Raw genomic sequence first — 26,162 nt, 5'->3', positions numbered from 1 at the left:
ATTTTATTATGTATATAAAATAAAAAGATATTTTTTATGAAATTTCGGACTATTAAGTTTTTGAGATCGAAGTTGCTTAAACTTTAATCGACAATTATTAGTATGTGTGTATAATGTTAAATGGGTAAATTAATAATTAATTAATTACTAGTTAATTTAATATTCATATTATGTGTGGGTTAGTAGCTACCAAAGTGGCCTAACCATAATGGTCGATGAATATTAATTTTAGTAGTAAATATAACTTAATGATGAATTAATTACTGTCTAATTTAATATTCATATTATGTGAAGATTGGTAGCTACTAAAGTGGCTCAATCATAATGATTGATGAATATTAATTTTTGTAATAGACATAATTAATCATAAATTAGTTATTATCTAATTTAATATTCATATTATGTAAAGGTTGGTAGCTACCAAAGTGGCCTAACCATAATAGTTGATGAATATTAATTTTAGTAGTAAACATAATTGCAATATTTCATGAATTATGATGCTTATAATTTTTTGTGATATTCATGAATATTGATTTTATTTAATTATGAGAAATAATTCCTCAAAGGGAATTGATTTTCAAGTGATTAAATAAAAATTAAAGGGTCGTATGTATTTTTTTTTTTATTAGGTAAATATAGGATATCCAAAGGTAACTTATTTGTTTAATTAAATAATGCATCACCAATAAAGGTATACATATAAATACATATAAGCATCATTATTAGTATTTTATAGTTGTCACCCAAAGGGGCACTATAGTTATATCTGTTCTGATTCTAAATATAACTAACTTCTCATAATGGAATGAGTAAGTTGAGTTCAAAATTTAGATATGTTAAATCTTGATTTAGCATTTTAAATTGAGAAACTTACCGTTATTACTGATAAAAACAGTGAGGAAGAAAAGATTCTCCATAAAGCTTGGGAGAGATCGAACAGATTAAGTATTATGGTTATGCGAATAATTGTTCCTCATAGTGATAGTGCTAAGGAATATTTGATTATAAGAATATTTTCGTGTTGTAGATAAATATCTAAAATGAAAATTATTAATTGATATAACTACTATGGATTTTTTGTTGTACTCGTACCATGTATGATCGTATTTTTAGATGACTAATGTTGCTGCAAAATTGAGAACCTTATGGATGATTGTGAATGGGAATTTTCTTATTCAATTTATTCTAAATTTCTTGTCTATTTAGTATGGGTCATTTCGAATTAACAGTATTAAGACAAGTGGAAAGTAATTTAATTGACCATTATGTTAATTTATGAGGAGACAAAACTTAAGTAGCAAGGTAATTATTATGTTCATCTGACGACTCAAGAAGTTAGAAAGAAATTTGGGAATAAGTCAGAAAAGGCAATAAGTGAGCAACACCCAAAATTAAAAGATTTAGGTCAATCTACTAAAAGAAAGTAATGTAATAATGAAAAAGTGTCATTAATGTATTGAACACTTTAAGAAAGATTACATGATATATAAAGAATGATTCGAAAAAGAAAAGTACGCTTTTGGCTTTTGTATATTGCGAATTACTTGTTGAAATTCTTTTTAATACATGATAGGTTAACTTAAGTACTAATATTTATGTTTCTAATATATGCAAGAATTTTTTATGGCCTAAACCACAAATTCAAATAAGAATTTCTTATTTATGATAAATGGGAAAAAGTTTTGTTGAAACCATTGTGACACTATGTTTAATGTTAGACAATGAATTTTATTTAAATTATTTTAAAATTTTTATATTTATTCAATTTCCCATAATTTGATTTTATTTCAAAAACTTTATGTTAATGGTTTTTCATTTAAATTTGGTAATGATATTTATTTAAGAAATTTTTATTTGTGAGTTATGGCATTATTGTTGATGATTTCTGTAAATTCAAATTTGATGGTTTATTTACTAAAATCCTTTTGATCTTGTATCATAATGTTAGAATTAAGCGTAACTCAATTAATAGAAAATTTATCTTTGGCATAAAAGACTAGGTCAATATCTAGTGAAATGTTAGGAAAATTAGTAAAGGATGTGATTCTTCTGAATCTAAACTTTACTGATTTTGATGTGTGTGTAGATTGTATTAAGGGCAGACAAACTAAACGCACAAAGAAATGAGCCACAATAAGTACATAGTTTCTTGAAATTATTTGTAGACCTTCTGATATTCCATCTTTTGGAGGAGAAAAATATTTTATTGCCTTTATAGTTAATTTTTCACGTTATGGATTTATCTATTTGTTGTATGAAAAATCTCAAACAGTGGGTACTCTTGAAGTATACATAAATGAGGTTGAAAAACAACTAGATAGAAAGTGAAAATCATAAGGTCATATAGAAGTGGTGAATATTATGTAAAGTATGATGAAACAGGTTAATACTCTAACCGTTTGTTAAACTCCTTGAAATGTATGCCATTTGTGTTCAATATACTTTGTTATACATGTCACAGCAGAAGCGTGTAACTGTAAGGCGTAATCGTACTCTTATGGAATTGGTTAGGAGTATTATAATACCCCGTATTTTTGGAAGTGATTATTTAAATTAATGTTATAATGTGTAGGTTTATTCTTCTTTTAATGTTAGATTATTAAATTAATTATTTGTGCGTGAAATGTTGATTATGTGCACTACGTATTATAATGCTAATTTTTATATTTTATTTATTTGTGTTTTATAATAATATAAAGTAAGAATAATAAATAATAAAATAATATTTTATCGTGCTCTGTATATTACGTTTTTATGTGCTCTACCTATCCTAAGGTTAGTATTTATATTTTATGGATTATGTTTTATAAAAAAATTAGAATATAAGAATAATAATAATATAATAATAATTAGAATATAATAAGAATATAATAATATTGTAGAAATAATAATTATAATATTATTAAGCCAAAGTCATGATATATGTTTGAAATGAAACTTTCATTTATGTGAAATAGAGGACTTTGGGGCATTAGGCTTAATGGATTATAGGTGAGAGGATGGGGAGGTTAAGGAAGTAATGATAAGTAGATATTTGTAATATTTAAATTATATAAATTAGTTATATATAGAAGTTAGCTATCTTTGGGTTGAGGATTCACGGAGGAAGAAGAGAAATAAGTAATTGTGAGTTACTTGATAAGAGTGAAAGGAAGAGAGAGAAAGAAGGGAGCCTGTACCGGTGTAGGCGATTTTACCCGATTACGCGCAACCGGCGGATTTATTTTAAATCCTAAAGGCAAGTTATTATCTACTTTTCCCCTTTGAATTAATAAATTAATTGTTTAGTTTATTTATATGCATAGAGACCAGGTTAGGAGGTTAATAAATTATTAATTTTAGTTTATTAAATTAATAAAATTTTAATTTTATGGGATGGTATATATTTATTTATTATCCTATGAAATTATTAAAGGCTGAAAATAATTAAATAAGTCTTTAGGGATTTTTTTAGAATTTTCTAGATTTTTTCGGGGCTTTTCTGCAATTTCCGGCGAGACTCTGGCGAGGTTTCCGGCCGCCGGATGTGGGGGAGATGACCGGAGTGATCCGGTGTGATGCGGCGTACTTTAGGGTGCGTGCGCGCACATCTTGGGCCTTAGATGAATCTGATTGATCCGGTGCATCGCGGTCCATGTTATCGCGGTACACCCGGATCGTTGACCCTTGGATTAGGTGAGATGAGATGAACTGATCCTATGTAGCGCACCCACAGCAAGTCAATACAGCCAACCAACCAGGAGGTGCCACGCCTGCAGGAGACTTAAACGCGCACGTGGGAGCGCGTGCGCGCGCGTAGCTGATGCCAGACGTGCGTGAAGGCGCGTGCAAGCGCGTGGGAGAGTGGGGAAGGTTGGGCTGCGCGTGGGGGATCTTAGGGTGGCGCGTGGGGGCACGTGAGGGGCCCTGTCAGCTGCTGGAAATTACCAGAATACCCCTAGGGTCTGTTTTGTCAATTCCAGAACCTTAAACTTGGAGTTTTAGGGCCTGTGTTGGTAGTTACGGGTTTAACGGGCAACGAAATTATTATTTTATTACCCGTTAAGTATTATTATGGCCGATTAATCTGTTCTAAACATTTATTGGCGCGTTCCAGTACGGATATGACTGTGATTCATTTAACGACATTGTTAAATATAGATGGTGTTATTATTTTATTAAATGGTATTAATCATTGCTTTTAAATTAAATAATGCCATAGTTTTAGTCATATAAATTATCCATTTTATATTATGGGATGTTTATACTGTTAATCATATATAAATCATGATTATTATGCTGTATGCATTTCAGAGAATAAATGGACTGTTTAAATTATGTCACATTTATATTATATGGATGTGTTGCCATATAGAACCATGTGAGCTGGCTAATAAGTTGAGACTCATTTATACCTTATGCATTCGTTGCGATAGACAGATGTGTGGCTGTCGGGGTATGTGGTTTAATATTATTGGCATGTGTTGCCTAATTGACATACTCAGTATATTTATTCATATTATTGGCATGTGTTGCCTATTTGATATGCTCAGTATATTCATTAGTACATTGAGATGTATTATCACTGTGTAGTTCTTTACAGTCTGTGTTGTCAGTACCGTGCACCATGTATAATAGCTGATTTCCCGGGTAGGGAAAGGCGACACTTAACCACCTAGCGTGAGTCTAAGTGATCACCGTCTATTCTGGTTAAGGTCATGTTATACATTGGATAGTTCCATTAGGATGTATACAGATATAGTACTCCTCCGGATATAAATGATTAATTTATTTGATTCTCTGATTTGGGTCATAGTAGAGAGGACTTGCTCGTGGGGTTGACCCACCATTGTTGTTATTTCAGGATACGGTCAGTACCCGTTCCAAGGTTGAGGCTAGCAGTGTGGGACCACCATCCGAATTCATCCACTCTTACGATCCAGTTCAGGGTAGAAGTTTTATGTATTGCTTCAGTTTCAGTTCAGGGTAGACGTTGAACTCTCAGGATTTATATTTAGGGATCCTTGACATAGGATTTCCAAGTTGTAACGGAGTACTGTATTAAATAAAGGATGGATGGATGTTTTATTATTTAGTGTTCCTTTCCTGTCTAAATTCTTTTATTATTATCATTTTGTATTCCATGCTTGTATATTGCCAATTGTTTTTGATGTCCCTCGTTTTTCGTGTATAAGCCTGATCAACTTATGCGTGGAAAATGTTGGGGGTGTTACAAGTATGTTAAGTAATTCCTCGTTACCCATAATGTTGTGGATATTAAGTAATCTAAAGGGTACAAGTTTTACTATCCGAAACATAGTACGATAATTATTGAAACCGGTAATGTCAGATTCATTAAGAATGGTAAAATCAGTGGGAGTGATAAAAAATAAGAATTTGATAATTTCAGAAGTTAGGGTACAAATATCTTTATCCATAACTTATAAAGAAATAATTGCTCCTTCAGTTGTTGAACCGTATAACAACAAAGAATAATTAAATGATCAACAACTCTATAATAAGATTGTCACCAATGTATAGATTGTAGAAAAATCATAAGGAATAACATTAAGACGATCTCAAAGAGAAAGAAGATCTGTTATTCCAGATGACTATGTGATATATCTGCAAGAATCTGATTTTGATATATAGTGAGATATATACGGATCCGGTTACATATTCACAAGCCATTAACAGTAATGATTTTACTAAATGGATTAGTGTCATGAATGAAGAGATTATAAAGAAACCTTCTCTCTAGTATTTAAGAAGGAATCTTTTAAAATACCATGGCATTAGTAGCTTATTATGATTTAGAGTTACATCAAATGGATGTAAATACAATTTTTATGAATAGGAGTTTATAAGAGGAAGTCCATATGGAACAATTTGAAGACTTCATATTAGAGGGTAAAGAATTCATGGTCCGTAAACTTAAGATGTCAATATATGGATTTAAACAAGCTTCCTAACAATAGTATATTAAGTTTAATAATACCATTATTTCTTTTGGTTTTAAGAAAAATACTGTTGATCAGTGTATATACTAGAAGGTTAGTGGGAGTAAGTTTATATTTCTGATTCTATATATTGATGATATTTTATTTGTTAGTAGTGATCTTAGTTTATTATATGAAACTAAAAGTTATCTCTAAAAACTTTGAAATGAAATATATGAATGAAGCATCCTATGTGATAGGAAGAGAAATATTTCATTATAGATCACATTGATTTGTTTTTAGAATTATCTCATAAAGCATATATTAAAAGAGTTCTAGAATATTTGGTTGGAGGAACAATATTATAAAAAAGTGCAAAGTAATTTATGATTACTTTGTCTATTATGAAATTTTAATTTGTAGCATGCTTTGAGGCTATAATTTATGGTTGCAGAATTTATTTCAGAACTTGGAGTTTTGGGTACCGTTTTCAGATTGTTGAAAATTTATGCTGCAATTGTTGATCTTCTTGTATGAAAAATGATAGGTATTCTAAAATTGAAATACTTTATCATTAAAGAAGATATTTAGAAACAACGAATGTCTATTGAAATTATAAGCACACAACTTATGATTGCAATCCATTAATGAATGGACTACCATCCAAGACATTTATGGAACATGTTGAAATAATGGGTCTTAAATGTAGTCAATGATGATTATTTTTAATTTTGGATTGCTTAAATAGTGCTTATATATATTTGACATTTTGCGCTGATTAAATGTGTTTATGATATTCCCTATTAATTAATGTACATGTACGTATTGCTTTAATAAGTGGTAATAGGAATAGTCTTGGAAAAGACATTATTGTTAGATCATTATTGATATTTCTCATTTATAGACTATGTTGAATAGATTACTAGTGTTGTGGTACATGGAAGGGACTGTGTCATTTAAGGATATATAACCGCCATGACTCGCATTGGTAATTTATTTACCATGGTATTTATGATGACCAATTTAATAAGTTAATCTGATTTATGGTGCACATTAATGACTATTTTACTAAACCACTACAGAAATTATTATATGTGCCAAGTGGGAGAATGTAAGATTATTTATTTAATTGTGGCCCACATGATTTGGACATGTGACATATTACTTGGTGGGTAAGTAAATAAATATCAATTAATATTATTTATTTTTGGTCAACTTATAATTACCTTTTTGGTAATTACTTATTGGAGAAGTGTTTTCCTTTCTTATTCCTTATTTTGATGGAAAGTAGAATTATGTTACTATAAGGAAAACTGGTCCTCTCTCTGCCTTTATAAAAGTGCATATACTCTATCAATTATGTACAATTAATGATACAATACATAAAAGTTTTATGTGTGCAAAATGTCAAGAGAGAGAAACCAGTTTCTATATTTGCCTGTTGATCAGAGTTGCAGATTAGTTCGTGATTAAAGGATCTAGAAGTTGGATTTAATCTCAACAAGGTTTGATATCATGAATCGAGGTATTTATATCTAACTAGTATTTATTTATGCATTATAAATATGTGAAAATCATGAAGTTCTAAGATATGGGATTCATGTAAATTTGTGATTAATGGCTTAACACGAATTATTATAGTATTTTATATGTGCAATTAATGGAGCTTCATGATGTAAAAAAATGGGGACAAGGAATTGGTATTTTATATGTGCAATTAATGGAGCTTCATCTGATGTAAAAAAAAAATGGGGACAAGGAATTGGTATTTATATGTGCAATTAATGAAATTATCAGTGCGATTTTGTTTTAGATGATTCCAATGTGATATGGTGAGCTCTGTTCGTCGCCATTGGTGGTAGTGGAGGTGGGATGACAATGGTGGTTGTGGAGGTGGAGATGAGGGTCTAATGGTCATTAAAGAAATATGATATTTGGTGACAAATGAGAGTAAAAAATTAGGGTTAATTACAACGACACTCCCTGAGGTTTGTCGTATTGACAACCATATACAACTTACCCCTTTTTTAGACAAAGACAACCCTTAAGTTTGCAAACTTGAACAATGACACCCCAAACATGATGAAAGTACATGTTTACCCTTTGACCACGTAAAATGACCAAATTACCCTCATCCAAAAAATCTTTTATTCTTTCGATTTTTGGATCTTCCCCGCAAAAAAAAAAAAAAAAAAAAAAATTCATTATACACAACCACTACACCGGCACCACCACCGCAACCTCCACAACCACCATCTTCTCCCCCGTTCCACCACCATCACACAAACCCAACACTTCAAAATTACATACATTTATCTATATATACATATATATATATATATATATATATATATATATACATACAACGCCTTGCCCGCCGTCCGTGCTTTCTGCAGCTGTAATACCCCGTAATTAATTAAAGAGTTTAGTGTATTTAAATTCAATTATGTGTGGATTCCGGTACCTATTATTGTGCATGCTTCATTGTTATATTAAGTTCATTTAATGGTGCATGTAAATTAATTGTGTATGTTAAAATAGTAAATTTATTCATTTAATTGTGCATGTATTATTATAATTAATTTTATTTGTTGATTATGTTTAATTAAGCAATATTAGTTAATTAGAATATTATATTTGTGTTATAAAGTATTATGATGATATAATATATTATTTTGTAAATAACAATAATAATAATTATATTAGTTTAATAATAATAATAATAATAATATAATAATAATAATAATAAAAGTTTATTAATAATAATATTAGTTATAATAATAATAATAGTATTAAACCAATGTCATGATGAAATTAGAGATTAGGATAGGATTGCATCAATGTTTATGGGTGGAATTGAAGCCTTATGGTTGGGAGGATGGTTAGTAGATGAAAAAATAAGATATTTGTAATATTTATATTATATATTTTGTATATAAATTAACTAGCTTACCTTAGAAGAAAATAAAGGGAGTTAGAAGCAAAGTATAATTTCTAGTGAGCTATTTTATAAGAGTGAAAGGAAAAGAGAAAGAGAAAGAAGCTTGGACCGGTGTAGGCGATTTTACCCGAATACGCGCAGACCGGCGGATTTATTTTAAATCCAAAAAGGCAAGTTATTATCTACTTTTCCCCTTTGAATTAATAAATTAATTGTTTAGCTTATTTTTATGCATAGAGCCAAGGGTTGGAGGTTAATAAATTATTAATTTTATTTTTATTAAATTAATGGAATTTTAATTATATAGGATGGTATATATTTATTTAATGTCCTATGAAATTAATAATGGCTAAAAATAATTAAATAGGACTTTAGGGATTTTTCTAGAATTTTCTAGATTTTTCCGGGCATTTTCTGCAATTTCCGGCGACCTTCCGGCGAGTTTTCCGGTCGCCGGCAATGGGGGAGACGACCGGAGTGATCCGGTGTGATGCGGCGCACCATAGGAGGGTATGCGCGCGCATCTGGACCATTAAATAGCAGCGATTGATCCGGTGCACCGCGGTCCATGTTACCGCGGTACACCCGGATCAGGGAACGTTGGATGGAGGAGATGCAGGTGGATTGATCCGGTGTGGCGCGCATGCAGGAAAGCTGATGCAGCCAACCAACCGGAGGACGCCGCGTCAGCAAGGCACCCTTAGTGCGCGCGTGGCAGCGCGTGCGCGCGCGTGGGACTCTCCAGACGCGCGTGGGAGCGCGTGCGGGCGCGTGGCTGATGCCAGATGCGCGTGGAGGCGCGTGGGAGAGTGGGAAAGCTTGGCTGCGCGTGGGGAGGCTCTGGGAGGCGCGTGAGGGCGCGTGTGGGGTCCCTACAGCTGCTGGAAATTACCAGAATACCCCTAGGGCCTGTTTTGTAAATTCCAGAATCTTAAACTTGGATTTTTAGGTACTGTGTTGGTATTTACGGGTTTAACGGGCCACGAAATTATTATTTTAACACCCGTTACTTATTCTTATGACCGATTAATCTTTTCTAAGCATTTATTGGCTCGTTCACAGCACGGATACTAATGTGATTTATTTAACGACATTGTTAAAAGTAAATAGTGTTATTATCGTATTAAATGATATCAAACATTACTGTTAAATTAAATAAGGCCATGGTTTTAGTCAGATAAATTATCCAGAATATCTTATGGGATGTTTATACTGTTAATTGATATATAAACCATGATTATTATGTTGTGTGCATTTCAGGGAATAAATGGACTGTTTATTATGTCGCATTTATATTGTATGGATGTGTTGCCATATAGAACCATGTGAGCTGGCTAATAAGTTTAGACTCATTTATACCTTATGCATTCGTTGCGATAGACAGATGTGTGGCTGTCGGGGTATGTGGTTTAATATTATTGGCATGTGTTGCCTAATTGACATACTCGGTATATTTCTTAATATTGTTGGCATGTGTTGCCTAATTTATATGCTCAGTATATTCATCAGTACTTTGCGAGGTGTTATCACTGTGTAGTTCGTTATAGTCTGTGTTGTCAGTACCGTGCACCATGTATAATAGCTGATTTCCCGGGTAGGGAAAGGCGACACTTAACCACCTAGTGTGAGTCTAAGTGATCACCGTCTATTCTGGTTGAGGTCATGTTATACATCGGATAGTTCCCGTAGGATGTATACAGATATAGTACTCATCCGATTCATAATGATTAATTTATTTGATTCTCTGATTTGGGTCATAGTAGAGAGGACTTGCTCGTGGGGTTGACCCACCATTGTTGTTATTTCAGGATACGGTCAGTATCCGTTTCAAGGCTGAGGTTAGCAGTGTGGGACCATCATCCGAACTCATCTACTCTTACGATCCAGTGCAGGGTAGAAGTTTTATGTAATACTTCAGTTTCAGTTTTTATTTACTTTTGACGTTGAACTCTCAGGGTTATATTTAGGGATCCCTGACATAGGATTTCCAAGTTGTAAAGAAGTACTGTATTAAATAAAGGATGGATGGATGTTGTATTATTTAATGTTTCTTTCCTGTCTAAATTCTTTTAATTCCATCATTTTGTATTCCATGCTTGTATATTGCCAATTGTTTTTGATATCCCTCGTTTTTCGTGTATAAGCCTGATCAACTTATGCGTGAAAAATGTGGGGGTGTTACAGCAGCCGGCTACCTATCTCATCCGAGCTTCCCCCTTGCTCGTCGGCAGCCGTTTCGAAGCTCTCTGCCCACCTCTATCACGGCTGAGTTCAGTCCACATTCCACAGCCGCGCGAACTCATCACAGAAATCCACATCGCTGATGTGGTTGAATCGCAGTGGGCTTGCGGCGCTACACCGGCAGGAGGTGGTGACAAGGACGGTTCGCGGTAGAGACAAGGTGGATGGTGGGTTTGCAAGGCGGCTCAGTGGGATCTCACGGCGAGTAAGGAGAAGCCCTCACCACTCACCAGCCGCCACAAGTCCTCCATGGCCGAGCCATCCACAGTCGAGGCCGAGTTCATCCCAAACGGCGAGAGACATGCCGAACAAGCAAGGACTGAAAACACGAAGGCCAATAAAATTTCTCCGGCGGCTGTGGGATATGGCATTAATGGAGGACCGAATTGGAACAGTGGCCACGGTTGAAGGCCATATTGCCTCAAGATTGGCGAAATCGACGGCAGTAGATAATTTGCTTTTTTGATTGAATCGGAGAGCAAAAAGGACTGCACGGCGAGGATGACGGTGACTACAATAAATTTGATGAGGACGATGGCGACCAAGGATTTTAACTGCACTGTTCTTACTGGCGATGCAAGGATGTGTGACGAGGGTCTATTCTTAGCTAAGAGAAGTGCGTCTGAACTAAACGGCGGTGAAGAGGATTTAATGGAGATGCATTGTCTCTTACGGACGAGGACGACGGCGACCTGAAATGGTGGGGTTCTGATCGGCAAGCACATTATCCATAGCCAGCGACAGACAATTTTATCTTTTATGGGTTTTGAGGGCTGTTGAAAGAGAGAGGTGAGAGAGTAAAGTTGTGTACAGGAATGAAAGAGAGAGATAGGGGTAGTTTGGTCATTTTAGGTTAGGATTAAAATATATCTAAGGGCATATTAGACATTTCATGTCACTTAAGGCTGTGTTTGGCTCCGTTTTTAAAAAATGGGGTGTCATTATTCAAGTTTGCAAACCTAAGGGATGTCTTTGTCCAAAAAAAGGCTAAGTTATATATGGCTATCAATATGACAAACCTCAGGGGGTGTCGTTGTAATTAATCCAAAAAATTAAGAGTAAAATTATTTTTTTACATATTTTTAACGGAAATTAAAAAGATGTCAGTGAAATTAAACTTATTTATTATTTTTTTTATATGCAGTTTGTACCACGTCAATTCTATTCTTCTTAATTCCTCTTTCATTATGAGAAATCTCTCATGAATCCAATTTTCATTTTATTCCCAAAAAAAAAAAAAAAAAAATTATCTTTTTATAACAATTTTTTGTCATTTGATCCAAACCAAGTCACCTAACTGTTCTGCGTGTGTTTCACTATCATTATATGTGTCTTCTTTTTATGTGTGTGACTTTTATTTTAAAAATATGATTTATGCATAAAATAAAAATACATGTATATACATCATGTATACATTTATTATGTAATATATAATATCTTTAACATATAATACGTTATAATAAAACAAAATGTTAAATGATATATCTTAATAAAATATATAATGAATTATAATATTATTAATTATTAATTATTAATTATTTATAGTTTATAATTTAATATTTACATATAATATAATATAGATCTAACATATAATATCTATTGATTGAATATATTAAAAATCATAAATATTTGTGTCAAAAAATAATTTATTCTACGTATTATATATATATAAATAATATATTTTTTGTTATTTTAGTTTGCGAGTGAACAGTATTATTGGACTCATAGGCCTGTACATTCTTAAAAACAGTCTAACCCCTTCTCTAAGCTCAGTCTATCAGGCCCTTCAAGCCACACTCTCTCTCTCTCTCCCTTTCCAACGCCTCGCCGAAGTCACGATTTAGCTAGCGGCCATCGACGATCATCGATCACGTTATCCCACTTTCCGGTGAGTTTTCTCCTCTATTTTTTTTTCTCTCTATATAAATTGTATCTTTCAGATTTTTCGTTTTAAATTAGGGTTTTATTATTATTTTTTCTTCCTGCTCCATGGTAAATCGGTATCCTTTCCCTCTCTGGAAACCCTAATTTTTATTGCCCTTGAAGTTTTCTAGTCTCCCCAACTAACTGGATGCAGAAGAGGGAACTAGGCCTCGATTTGAAAATTTCTGTCACTATGTTACCATGAAGTATATAAACCATTTTGTGCTAAAAGGTCGATTAACAACTGCAGATCAGGTTTAAAAGTTCGGATTATTTAGTAACGAATCAATAGTTGGGGACTTTTGTGCCAATTTTCTTTTTTGTCTTTTGGGTGTATTCTGTGTTCTGCAATCTATATTCTGTTGGAATCATTTGAGAATATTGGCTACATTCCTAAAAGGATTGGAATGGCACGTTGTTCTCCTCCAATAGGGTGTTCTGACCATTGTCACAATCCTTGTTTCTTGATCCGTTTTTCTCATGTACCTATATATATATTTTTTCCTTTCGTTGCTATGTATAAGTTGAGTAAATAGATCATATAACGGAGCGGTGTTAAATGATTATTCTTTAGCTTTTATTGGGTGGTTAAAATTCAATACATGATTGATCAATGGAAAGCTCTTGGTTTGTTGATAAACAATAGCGCAGGCTCTGCATTTCATTTTAGTTTGCTTTCCCCTTACATACCAATTTTTAATGAACTTGCATTAAAAACTTTGCCATTTTTAAGAAACCGTTCCATTGGATTGATATTCTACCTCATTAAAGAAAATTTTCCTGCAAATTTCAGTTTCCTTTTCTTCTCTTATTTCTCTCCCTTTTATTTTTTGGTGGGATTATCATGATTCATATAGAAAATTAAGTTAGTGTAATTTATTTTCAAACTACTATACACCAAAGGATTATGATAGGTCATAGAGAGAGTTGGCCATTAAGGGTTTAGAGCATTCATTACTGGATTATCAGTCTTGAGCTCAAGCTTGTTTCGTTAAGTCAAATGAGCTAATTTAACCCAGCTTGAGCTTCCTCAACTATAGAGAAGCCGAGAGCAAACACAGTTGCTGCACATTGGAGCCAAGCTCAAAAAAGATTATAATGCCATCTCGGCTTGACTCGTTTGCAGCCGTACTCCTGGTGTTTTGGTCCCTTTTTGCTAAGGCTATTCTAGTGGTGTATGTTTCCTTTTTCCTTCTTTGCAGCCTCCGTGCTTACTTTCTTAGTTCTCCCAAAAAAAAGAAAGGTGGTAAAATCATCGACCAGAATTGATAAATTTGTTTTCTATTCAGAATAGTGCAATAATCTTCTCATTGAATAGAAACCTTACTTACCCTGATGGAACCTTAACTCATTACAAACTCATTATCTGGTTGAAAGCAAGATAAACTTTTACAGATAGTTTGTGTATGTACATTTACGCATCACTCGAACGTCTTTCATATTAGCAAATTCTTGTTGAGTAATCTGATTTACGGATTGCACAAAGAATCTGCAAGCAGCCATCTGTTGATCCATTCATAGCATGTAAGCATTACATTATTGATTGATTTATCTTCATCTTTTCTTCATTTGATCAGAGTTATGGCTGGCCAAGCTGAAGGTGGTGGTAAGGAGCCAAAAAATGAGCAAGCTGTGGCCAACATATATGGTTCCATGAGGTCTGAAATCAGTCAAATTTACTCAAAAATAACTGAACTGGAGATTGAAGTGAGTGAGCACTCATTGGTGATCAATGCCATTCAACCACTTGATCCTTCAAGGAAGTGTTACCGGATGATTGGAGGAGTGCTAGTGGAGAGAACCATTAAAGAGGTCATGCCAGCTGTTCAGCGCAACAAGGAGGGGCTTGAGGAGGTAATTGCTCGGCTTCATGAAGCCTTGGACAAGAAGAAGAAGGAAATTGTCGACTTTGAGGCTAAATACAAAATCAGGATTAGAAAAGCTGATGAGGTGAATGATGAGAGTAGCAGGAAGGCTGGCTCTGCACAGGGTGTTCTTGTAGGTCCTGCAAACGAATAGAGTGGTCTCCTGTTTCTCATATTCCTAGTAATGTTATTTTCCTGGATGCTGTTTTCAAGAATATTTAGCTTGTTTTATGTATCAGGATGTTTAGACCCTGAGCGTTTGGTCAATCAGGTTAATTGAGTGTAACAGATATGAATATGGGATTTTGTTTTCAAATTAGTTGGAAGATCATTGGCATTTGCTTTTCTTGTTTGGGCTGGCGCAGTTTTGAGCATCTATTGAGAACTGACTGTTACTAGGGTAACAAAAAAATTAGATTCTTACTTAATTCCTATAAATGTTAAATACGAATAAAACTGACATATTTACTTGCTTATGTCGAGTTATGGTTCTGTGGTTGGTTGGGGGGAACAGAGACCATATATAAATAGTACTACCTATGTTCCTAAATAGAAGTCCATGTTTAGAAATTGGAGTTTTTAAGGGGACATGTAATTAATGCATTGTTCCCTTTTAAAATTATCAAATTATCCTTTATAGTTTAAATATATATAATTACAAAGTTTGAAATTTTTAAAAAAGATAAAGAACAATGATGAAAATATAATTAAAAGATGTTTTGACTTTTCAAAGAGGACAGCTAATTTAGGACGTGTAAAAAAAAAAAAATAAACTACTAATTAGGGAAGGAAGGGAGTATATAAATTTTAACATATCAAAAGTTCCCCTCTCAATAAGGTGTCAATTAGCTTAGTTTGTAAAGTACGGCTGGTACTAGCAATTAAGGACAAACATAGAGTCACAAATTGTTTCCAATGAGACCGAAATGTGTACAAGGGCTTAAATAGTGTTCTTCGATGGAAAAATGTGAGAGCAGAGATCTATGTCAAACAAAATTACACACAAGAATGAATACTTGAAAAGCTTCTTGGCATTCAACACTAAAAGGGTGCCATGGGACCCACCCATTGTGGCCCACAAAATTGAGAAATTTCCCTTCCACTTGTCCTGATTTGAGTATCAAGAGTTGGGTGAGGAGGTAGAACCTCCCACACTAAATCACTCAATAGCCAATTCCTTATCTTCTTCTTCTCATCAACTAAAAGAAATCCTGAACCCCTCTTCCGGCGAAGACCCGATCGGAGAATTCGGCCAAAACGGCATTGAGAGTGAGCAAAACAACACTCGAGCCGGCGATGACACCGAGCACGACCCCAGTAATTCCCAAGACTTTCCCAAAAGCCGGCCACTCGATCTCTCTGACTTCCTCAGTGACTCCGCTCCAAAAGTCTCCATCTTTGCCCCGTCTCTGTTCTCTCTCCTTCATCGCTTTCTTGATCTCCGAACCCAATTCCGACAGACTATCCGGTTGTGGTGGATCAGTTGAAGCGCTCTGTTGGGCACTTGCAGTTTCGGATTCAGACTCGGATTCAGATTCGAGCTCGTTGTTGTCGATGGCTTTGATGAAGAACAAGGATTTTCTCCTCCTAATCGTGATTGTTGTGGATTTGATGAATTGGGTACAAATGGGAGTGGGCTTGATTTGTGCAGAGAGATTTGATTGAGTGGTTTTGGGTGATGTTGGGAAGGCTGATACAGGAATTGGAAAGGAGAGCCCAACTGCCATTTTTATCTATGTATGTGAGAGAACTATGACTATGAGAGTCTCTAACAAATTGGGAATTTGGTGTTCCGGCTAATGGTAGTCTTCTCACAAACGGATGGCTCAGATTTACTTCACTTTACACACAGTTGGAAAATAATTTATTTCCTAAAAAAAAATTAAAATGAAAATAAAAAAAGAAAAAGAAATTTCTTTAGAATAAATTATACCTTCTCATAGATGATTAGAAATTTTTTATTTTTCAATAATTTAGATTTTTTATTTTTTTTTCTTCTTTTCCTTCTTCTTCTTATTAAAAGTTAAATTAGTAAATTAAAATTCGACAAAAAAAAAAATTAATTTATTACTAACTCATTGAACTATGGAACCTCTACAATAATTTAGAATCAAATATAAAAGTCATATTTTTTTATTCTATTCTATTTAAGTTCATAAATTTGGTAAAATCAATAATGTCATCTCGTGCTTTTCTTTTAATTCTATTCTCATTAATTTTGATCTTTCACCCCTTCTTTATGATTACTGTTATTCTTCCTAATTCGTGCACTTACATGTTAAAACATTCTATAATGAATTTTCTCTCATTTAATCTCTCCTCTGCTATTTTAACCACCAATCATCCTAGCCCACCAGCCCTGGGAACAAACAACATGGTCCCAGCAGAATAAATTGATAAAATAGGGTGGAAAAGTCCAATTATTGAAGTTAGCACCAAATGAGGCATGACCATGGTTCTTGGCCATCCAAATTTTGTTGGCCCAATTTCACAACAGGCTTTAACCAACAAAACCAAAGGGCTTGGAGCTCCCACCTCCACTAAAACAAAACCAATTAGAAGATTTGACAGTAACAATGACCCAAGACAAACATGGATTGGTTACTCAAAGAAAGGGAAGACACACAATCGAATAATATTGTATGGGAAGTGTAGGCACAGTAACGGAACTAAACGTTATTGAGATGGAAACAATAAAATCCATTCCCGAGAAAGAAACTGAACAAGCCAATTATGAAAAGTGTGGAGATACCATTCTGTCTTCTTTTTGAATGAACTGAATTCCAAAATTCGAACTACACAAACTTGGGCTTGCATGTGTGTACATGTACTGCTTTGTTCCATCACTGTTTACACACACTAGTACGTGGATATATATGACAAACTATGTGTACAGAAATGGGGTCCATATAAGAGATCCATAAGTCCAACAGATCAGCTTTGAGTTGATTGAGATGACACATCTATTAACTGGCACCAGTTTATTGACAAGATGCTTATATATATATATATATATATATATATATGCCTTTCTATTCCCTCTTTATTCAAATTCTCAACCAGCTGGTTGGTTCTCTTCTCATACGAAGTATCATTCATTCCTGATTAGAAAGACAATTTAAAAACAAGAGGGAAGGTAAAAAATAAAAACAAAAACATGGCCTCGTGATAAAAAAGAATAAAAAAAGAAGAGCATTCTTTTCTCTTCAAGTGTCTATTTATTATTGTTCGATAATTTTTATCTACAGACCAGTTAATTTTTATTATTATTATTTTTAAATGATTGTAATATATATACACACACAATTTTTGAATTATATATCAACTACTGTGCATCTCTGTATTATTACTACTTCCTGTACAACATCATGAATCCTCTACTGATCTAAGGCCTATTAATGGTTGTTAATAGTAATAAATAGTAGACATGCGTGACTAAAGAAAGTCTCTTTCCAGGTGAGTATTAGGTTTGATTAAACGCCCACACGCAGTCACAGGTCTCTTTCCAGGGGAGTGTTAGGTTTGATTAAGCGAGCACACGCAGTCACTTCTTCACAAGTTACAATGAAAAGGAGCTCCTAAATCTTAAGTCATTGTCATTAAGATATGGAACAATACAATTGTAATTTCTATCAGATTTCAAATACGTGTAACTTAGTTGCCACCAACAACCAAAATTATTGTGTCATGTCCGAAACAAAAACAACCAAAATTAATTTGTCACCACCTTCTATTTTTGCATATTGCAATGCATTGATGTCTAAAGTTTCTGTTGCAAAATTAAACGAAAAATACGGAAAAGAGATCAGCCACACAGATTTTTTATTTGGTTCATTCAAAAAATTAAGATTATGTAGAAGGGTTGTAGCGATTTTACTATGATGATCAAAACAATATCAATATAGAGAATTCAGAATGAATAAATACTCTTGTACTTTGACAATATAGTAAGTGTAAAAATTATCAAAATACCCCCAAATTAGATCCGTAAAAATAGGCCTTAGTGTACAGTATTTATCAGACTCCACACTATCCACACAGATAATAGATACAAGTAAAGGATACACTTAGTATTCGACACTTTTGTTATTGTAAAGTTTTGAGAGTCTACAAAGAACCTATTTCTCTGTTTCGAATCCACAACCTCCCTCACAATGAAACCACTTTATTTATTGTTGTGCAAAATTTGCCTTCAAACTATAGATACAAGTCTTACACTCAATTTCTGAAAAAACACACACAGACATATATACATGCACATATATATAAGTCTTGTGTTAGAGTATCGATCTAATGGTTAAGTTTTCTGCGAGCACTCAAATTAGGGTCTTCTTGTCACATGCGCTCAATAATTAAGTGAAAAGATAAGCATGGACATAATCAAGATTCCTTTATCTTGTGTTACATATTTGGGCCTACTTGTTTATATCTATTTATGTGTCCAACTCGTGCAAAATCGGGACTTGTCTGGATATATTTCTTTAACCAAAAGTAATGTATAATTTGGCTACTCTTTTCATATGGTAGGTAGCTGACTAGCAGACCACCACAATGTAAAGCGCAACAAACCAGTCAAGTCCATCCAATTGCAAAATTAGGCCATAAACAAAATGTTAACCTTGGATTTACAACCCCTTATATTAATGAAATATCATATCTTCACAGTAAAGAGACTTAATTAGTTACACAAGGTAGGTATCTTTGCCTTACCTAAACCTACTAGTCTATAAGAATAGTCCTTCTTTATGTATATGCATAATACAAGAGCATCCTATTCTTTGGGTTGTAGTTGTTGACATAGTTCTTGGATCCTCTTTGTTTGTCCCCTGCAAGTCAATTAAATTAGTAAATCAATAAGGGCAATGCCAAACACGCCCTCTGTTCCTTAATACCATTCCAAAACCTGCTGTTCTCAATGCAAATTCTTTCATTTTCTTTGTTCTTCTTGTGTTTCAATACATCATAATATAAGAAATGATATACTAGTATAAACACTTTCCTGTTGAATATTTAAATGTGTCAAAATCTCATTAATTATACTGAGATGACAATATATATATATATTTGGATTGAATCAATCATGTCACCAAATATTACATTGTACTTGATATATTAATACACCCAGAGAGAATCTTCTCTCGTGCACAATACTCATGCACTGGTAGTCTATCTAAGACGGCTGCAATGGATTAATTTAGTAGTAGGTCTTGAACTCTTGATCTATGTCGTCCCTCTAGTGCAAGAGAATTTGTGTACCTGATACATTGAATTTATAGGCTGAATCAATCAACCAAATATGATATACAATTTTGGTTCACTTTTCCATCAATCACTATATATATATATACTCAGAGACACACATTGGGAAGAGTATCTACATGATTCGTAGTCACAGTATCGATTGCGATTAGTGTAAATTAATGTGGTGTATAGATTGACGAACCATGTCACACTTAAGAATTGGAGGTATTTTGACAACTGAAACGTAAGTAATGTGGATCCTCGGATAGTGTACTAACATCTTAACCACACATATTACAGGAGTGTTAGTCTGATCTTGGACCACTATGATGCGCTCATTTTGGTGACACCACAAGATCAGACGGATACATTAAAGTAGCCTCAATTGCTGATGCAGCAACATAGGCTCGTACTAATTGGACACTCCAATCCATGACTTACGCCTAACCCACCATTAGGCAATAGGGACCTCCTGATCAAGTACGTGTTTGTGCTTCCTCTTCATAATGGGAGCAAAAATACCCAACAATTTAAAACTCAATACCCAAAACTTGTCCGATTGTCTCCAAAATTAATTTCACATTTGTTAATATATCAACCAAACAGCATCGAAAACACGAAACATCATTTTCCCGAGAAAATCCAACAAAGAAAATAATTCTTTACTAACACCACATTTTACACATAACACGTTAGAAAAACTACATGCACCGAGGCATTAACATCCCACGCTTGTGCTTACAATACAATTTTTCTTTTGTCTTCATGAAAGAAACACTTTTCTCTCACAATGCAAAGACAAACTACCATTCCATGAAAAACTCAAAAATTACAAGATTTAAGATTCTCAAACAGAGCATCCATGGCAGCTTTTGGGTTTCCGGCGACTGTCATTATCTGTCGACGACAAAAGAGAGATGATGAGATCCGCGAAAGCGCCGATAATGAACTTGTGGGTGTGTTCAGCGTTTAAAGTAAGGTAACATAAGAGAAGCTCATGGAGGTATTCCCAATTGGCATTTACGTCGAACAATTCGCGTGCTTCGATCATCTCCTGCATTGATCTTCTGAAATCGGAAAATGGGTCCGGCGAGTACGTCTGAATGGCGACGCCTCCGGTGACGAGTGCGTCATGTTGTTCTTCGGGTGGGGACTGGTCCGGGGACTCGAAGATGGACTTGGAGCGGCCGGGGGAGGAGAAGAAGAAGCGTTGGGAGGCGAAGACGGTGGCGAAGTCAGGAGGGGATTCGGTGTCGGAGTCGTCGGAAGAGGAGAGGAAGTCGTCGGCGGAGGAGGTGAGGGACTTGGAGGTGGAGTCAGATGTGAGATCATAGAGGGAATTGAAGTTCTTGATTAGGGTTGATGTGGTGAAATGGATGGGTGATGGACGGTCATGATCTTCTTGTTTTGAGGGTGAGGGTGGGGGTAGAGCTTCTGGTGTACATTTGAGCTTTGAGAAGCAAAGGTAGATGTTCTTCCAGAAGATGGTGGACATTTCCCTTTGTGCAGAGAGAGAAGAGAGAGAGAGCGCTCTTTTATGTGTTTTTATGGACTAGAGTAGTAGGAAGGTAAAAGAGAGGACCGTGACTCTATATATATATATATATATATATATATGCTGAGGCAGTGTAAATGCAATTGTAATATTTTAATGGTTTGGTTTAGTATTTATTTTAAAAGCTATCATTTTGGATTGTGCATGTAAAAATAGAAACGTGAAGGAAGAAGATATTGAAATGAGTTATTTTTATTATTTATTTATTTATAATTTTTTACGTCTGATTTTTAGAGCAAGTTACAATTCACCACCAACATATCTAATCCTGTTTCACATGCACCAAAAAATTGTTGAAAAAATTGCATGAGATTTTTATGACTTAGGTTGCGCCATGCAGTGACACAAAAGTGTTAAAGAAGACTTTTTATGACTCATGGTTGAGAGAAGTGAAGTACTAAATTCTTTCATATTAATGTGAAAATTATATAAATATGTACTTTTAAAAAGAAGAATTTAAAAAATAAAAAGTAGAAGTAGAGAAAGGAAAAAAGAAAAAAGAAAAAAGAAAAATGAGAGAGTTTTAAAACGAAAAAATTCAGAGTTTTAGTTGAGAAACAAAAATTTGACTTTTTTTTAAAAAGAAATTTAAGGAATTTGAAGTTTAAAAGAGAAATAAAGAAATAATTTTAGAAACTACAGAATTTTGGGGCAATGTATAAATATTTTATATATATGGAAAAAATAAAAAAACTACCACATATATTGTAGAGTGGACCGGAGCCACGTGCCCCCCATGCCTTCATTGGCCTCGTCGCTGATTTTGTGACCAGGTATATATGGAAAAGTGCAATAAGTCAATAAGTAAATAAAGAGCAACTATACATATCTCTAAAGAATATCTGATATTTAGACCAACTTGTTAAATTTATTCATCAAAATGAAATAATTAAGTATACTTGTTAGACGAATTCTAATGGTCTAAAGTAGGGTCTAAACCGGAATCCCAACTCAAACCATCAATTAAATCAAAAGCCCTATTTTATCACGCCCCTATTTTTTCATATTGAGACATTTTTATCATTTAGTTATGTACATTCACTAATTGACATATAGAAAGAAAGAAAAAAATCACTATTGGATTAATTAAAGTTAATTGAAATGTTTTAGTCTAATTAGCCAATCGAGGATAATTGACAGGCATTTATGTAATCACACTATGTCTTTCATTTTTATTTTTGTTTTCGTTTTTATATGTATAAATGAGAGAAATTCAGATTTTAATGAGAAATTTCAACTTCAGTTATTTCTATGCTGAGTTTTCTTGTCCTAAACCACGCCAATATTTTAATATAAATATCATTTTGATAAATGAAATGTGTCCATCTATATCAAATCCACTATATATATATATATATATATATAATTAAATCCAACCAAAAAATTGGCCTGTCTCATCGGAGACTCTCACCGTTAAAGAATTTAGAAAGAGTTGTAACTATCAGGTGTACTAATTCTGCCATATGGGTGAACCAAAAGCATCCTCTCTTTATTATATACAGACATACAGAAAAAGAATGTATCACTGTTGAACATACATATGTATATAGTATATACACAATTACACACAGTTTGTTTATTAAACTGTATATATATTATACAGTTGCGTAGATATATATACATAGTACTATATCTATGCAACTGTAGAGATAGAGAAGAACAATCATAAACGCTTTAGCTGCTACAGTGGTTGCAAGTCACCTTCACACAACAGTGGCTCACGAGGGAACTGTCCTTCCTCTTCCAAGAACCAAACAGATGACCTAGCTAGCTTCTTCTGACTCTTAACTTTATTTCAAGCATGTTCTATATAATAGGGTTAAAAACCATGACTTAGCTTTTACATATCAATCACAATCATGCAAGTATAGACAACCGTATTGAACTCACAATTTGTAGGACCCATTAATGTTTTTGGCTTTTGCCTATCTACAATTGGGTGGATCTTAATTTGGTCCACTGTTCTTATGATCGCTTGTATTTTGTTTTTATCAGACATCATGTGAATTGTATTTCTCATCAACTGGGATGATGTTTCAACGGTTAAAACTATGGTTTTTTTTGTGTTGGATTAATTCTGAAATTAACATCATATTACATTGGTAAGGCTATACGTTCATTAACCTGCTAAAAATTGAGTGAAATTCTAAACATAATGATAGAAATTAACTGATTAAACTATAATAATTTATGGTGCTTGCTTCCTGTGGATTTCTAGCTAGACATTAATAAATCGATTAGGTTTGTATAAGTTCTTTTTAATTTATTTTTATTTGTTTCAAAGATAGACACGTTGTTATGAGTTGACTCATTGGAGATTCGAACTCCCAACCTCTAAAGTTGTAATAAATTAAAATTAAAGGTTTGTGAACTTTGTGTGGGCTTATTAACGTTCAAACCAAGCCGGGTCTCTCTCTTTGTAGATCCCCAGTTTTCGCGCCAATTGTCCCAATTGGTTTTCATCTTCAAAACTGATCAACTGTTCTCCCTCTCTCTCTCCCTCTCTCGGCTATCCGTTTCTCTCCCTAACTGGGAGGGCCTGATTCAGAGAGAGGGGTCTGAAAGACTATATATATATATATATATGTTATAATGGAATATTCAGTGAATATAAACAGCGTGCTAATACCACCATCTGGTGGTCGGAACAAGCATGAGGCAGAGGCAAAGACAGAGGAAGTGTTGTGTTGTCGTCTCCGAGAGGGAATCTCAGGACTGCTCTCTCAATGGAATGCCCTTCAAATGGCTGTTCAAAACCAGTGGGGCGGCTCCGATTCCCTCCACAAATCCCACCAACTTGCCGCCGATATCCTCACTTGGTTTTCTCAATCCAAGAGTAATCCCTCCTCATAAATTTAATTATTTAAAATAATTTTTAAATTAATGAGACAATAATATTGTTTAAGAATTTTCACCAATGGTATGTGTGTATATATGATCTTCTTGTGATTTATATATAGCACCGGTCTCTATGGAAGATTTAGAGAGTCTGCTGCATGAGAAGTTGCTATTCACTTTCAAAACAGATATTGAGGATGGCAGCATAGAGGAAGTATGTTTTCTCTCGTACCCATTTTCGTAAAGACTCGTTATTTCTTAAATTTAGGATTTTAATCCATATTACTAGCAGCTTAGTAACATATGCTTCTTATAATCACATATTAGACATAAGAAACAAAATGATCATCCTAATTTTTCTTAGGGGTAAAATGAAAACTCAGCAATAGTAACTCTGAACCATTCTTGTTACATAAGCAGGTAGCAGAGCAATTGATGATAATGCATGAAGAATACTTGCGAGGAAATCATTAACCAGCAAAAGAATGTAACGGAAATTTGAGTCCATGGTGCAGAAGCTTATGCTCATAGTTGACCGGTTAACGACAGTTCAAGCCTCTGGCCCTAGATCTCACACTTAATATATTGGCAGACTAACGATAATCGGAGACACAGAGAAGGAACACTCTCAACATATCAACATGTTGTGCATCATGAACACATCATGCCTTCTTCTGTTTCATCAACCATCTACCCTAGTAATTAATGTGATACTCACTACAGTGTGAATTCAGAAATTGCATGAATTTTTAGTGTCAATCTAAATATGAGATAGATGTTGGTCCTTGCATCTACCTTCGATTAGTTGTAAACAGTCGCATAAAGAAAAGGAAGAGAACGGAAACTGCATGAATGTTCTTTATGCTCATCTCTAGTTGACAAGAAATTGAGATTGCATGATGCAAAAGACTCCAGAAGAAAATTTTCATTTTCTTGTTTCAGACTTTTATAAAACTAAAACTCAGAGCTTTCAGAGACTTGTCCGAAGATGAAAACAAGATCAACCCAATCAAAATATTAACTAAAAGAGATCCTATCATTGTAAGTATCTCAGATGATTTGATGATAGTTCCCTAGTCTCACGGTAAGTTGTGAATGTCGTAATGCAGACAATATGAATTCAAGAAAATCTTGAAATGAAAAGAAGAATGTGAAACAGAGAATTCATAAAACTCACTTCAATTTAACACTGCAAACTCCATGTAATAGTATGCTGTTGATGAGATGAAGTTTCAAGTCATGCCACTTAAGAATCCCAACTCTTCATGCAGATGATTCATTGATCACCTTGATTCAAGAAAATTCAAACTGGATGCCATTGGACTAGAACGCAAGCAACAGTTTCAGCATTATAAAAAAAAAAAAAAAAAAATGCAGAGACCATGCGGCGGACTTTATTTCGTGGAAGAAAGTTCATTAATGGCGTCTTAACATGTATTAAGCTGTATGCAAGGTAATGCCATAAGATGTGAAATCAAGGATGGTGTGGAAGTAATGAATCCTGGATCATGCTAGATTTATATATATATATATATATATATATATATGAGCAGTAAAAAGGTTAAAAGAATGGAAATTAAAATATAGTGTAGGGAATGTGGCATCTTTAAATTACTCTTTTGGCTGATCTCATTTTTTAC

At 34.0% G+C, this 26,162-nt stretch overlaps 4 protein-coding genes across 4 annotated transcripts; 2 read left to right on the top strand and 2 right to left on the bottom strand.

The window, feature by feature from the left end:
* Positions 1 to 12,837: 12,837 nt before the first annotated feature.
* On the top strand, positions 12,838 to 15,240 carry LOC132275117 (prefoldin subunit 2-like). Its single transcript, XM_059776516.1, has 2 exons — positions 12,838 to 12,988; positions 14,601 to 15,240. Exon 2 carries the CDS (start codon positions 14,605 to 14,607, stop codon positions 15,040 to 15,042), a length of 438 nt encoding a protein of 145 aa, XP_059632499.1. The 5' UTR covers positions 12,838 to 12,988; positions 14,601 to 14,604; the 3' UTR covers positions 15,043 to 15,240.
* Positions 15,241 to 15,785: 545 nt separating this feature from the next.
* On the bottom strand, positions 15,786 to 16,708 carry LOC132275116 (preprotein translocase subunit SECE1-like). Its single transcript, XM_059776515.1, has one exon. It carries the CDS (start codon positions 16,613 to 16,615, stop codon positions 16,088 to 16,090), a length of 528 nt encoding a protein of 175 aa, XP_059632498.1. The 5' UTR covers positions 16,616 to 16,708; the 3' UTR covers positions 15,786 to 16,087.
* A 4,059-nt stretch (positions 16,709 to 20,767) lies between these two features.
* Positions 20,768 to 21,681, bottom strand: LOC132273478 (transcription repressor OFP12). Its single transcript, XM_059774437.1, has one exon. It carries the CDS (start codon positions 21,622 to 21,624, stop codon positions 20,977 to 20,979), a length of 648 nt encoding a protein of 215 aa, XP_059630420.1. The 5' UTR covers positions 21,625 to 21,681; the 3' UTR covers positions 20,768 to 20,976.
* Positions 21,682 to 24,276: 2,595 nt separating this feature from the next.
* LOC132273138 (uncharacterized) lies at positions 24,277 to 25,124 on the top strand. The gene is made up of 3 exons (XM_059774163.1): positions 24,277 to 24,520; positions 24,645 to 24,736; positions 24,943 to 25,124. Exons 1-3 carry the CDS (start codon positions 24,277 to 24,279, stop codon positions 24,994 to 24,996), a joined length of 390 nt encoding a protein of 129 aa, XP_059630146.1. The 3' UTR covers positions 24,997 to 25,124.
* The last annotated feature ends 1,038 nt before the right edge of the window (positions 25,125 to 26,162 follow it).

This window comes from Cornus florida, unplaced genomic scaffold, assembly GCF_030987335.1.
Source record: "Cornus florida cultivar Cherokee Brave unplaced genomic scaffold, ASM3098733v1 CherokeeBrave_3.0.0_Hap2_Chr09, whole genome shotgun sequence".
Lineage (NCBI taxonomy): Eukaryota > Viridiplantae > Streptophyta > Magnoliopsida > Cornales > Cornaceae > Cornus > Cornus florida.
This window is presented reverse-complemented; position numbering and strand designations above follow the sequence as displayed.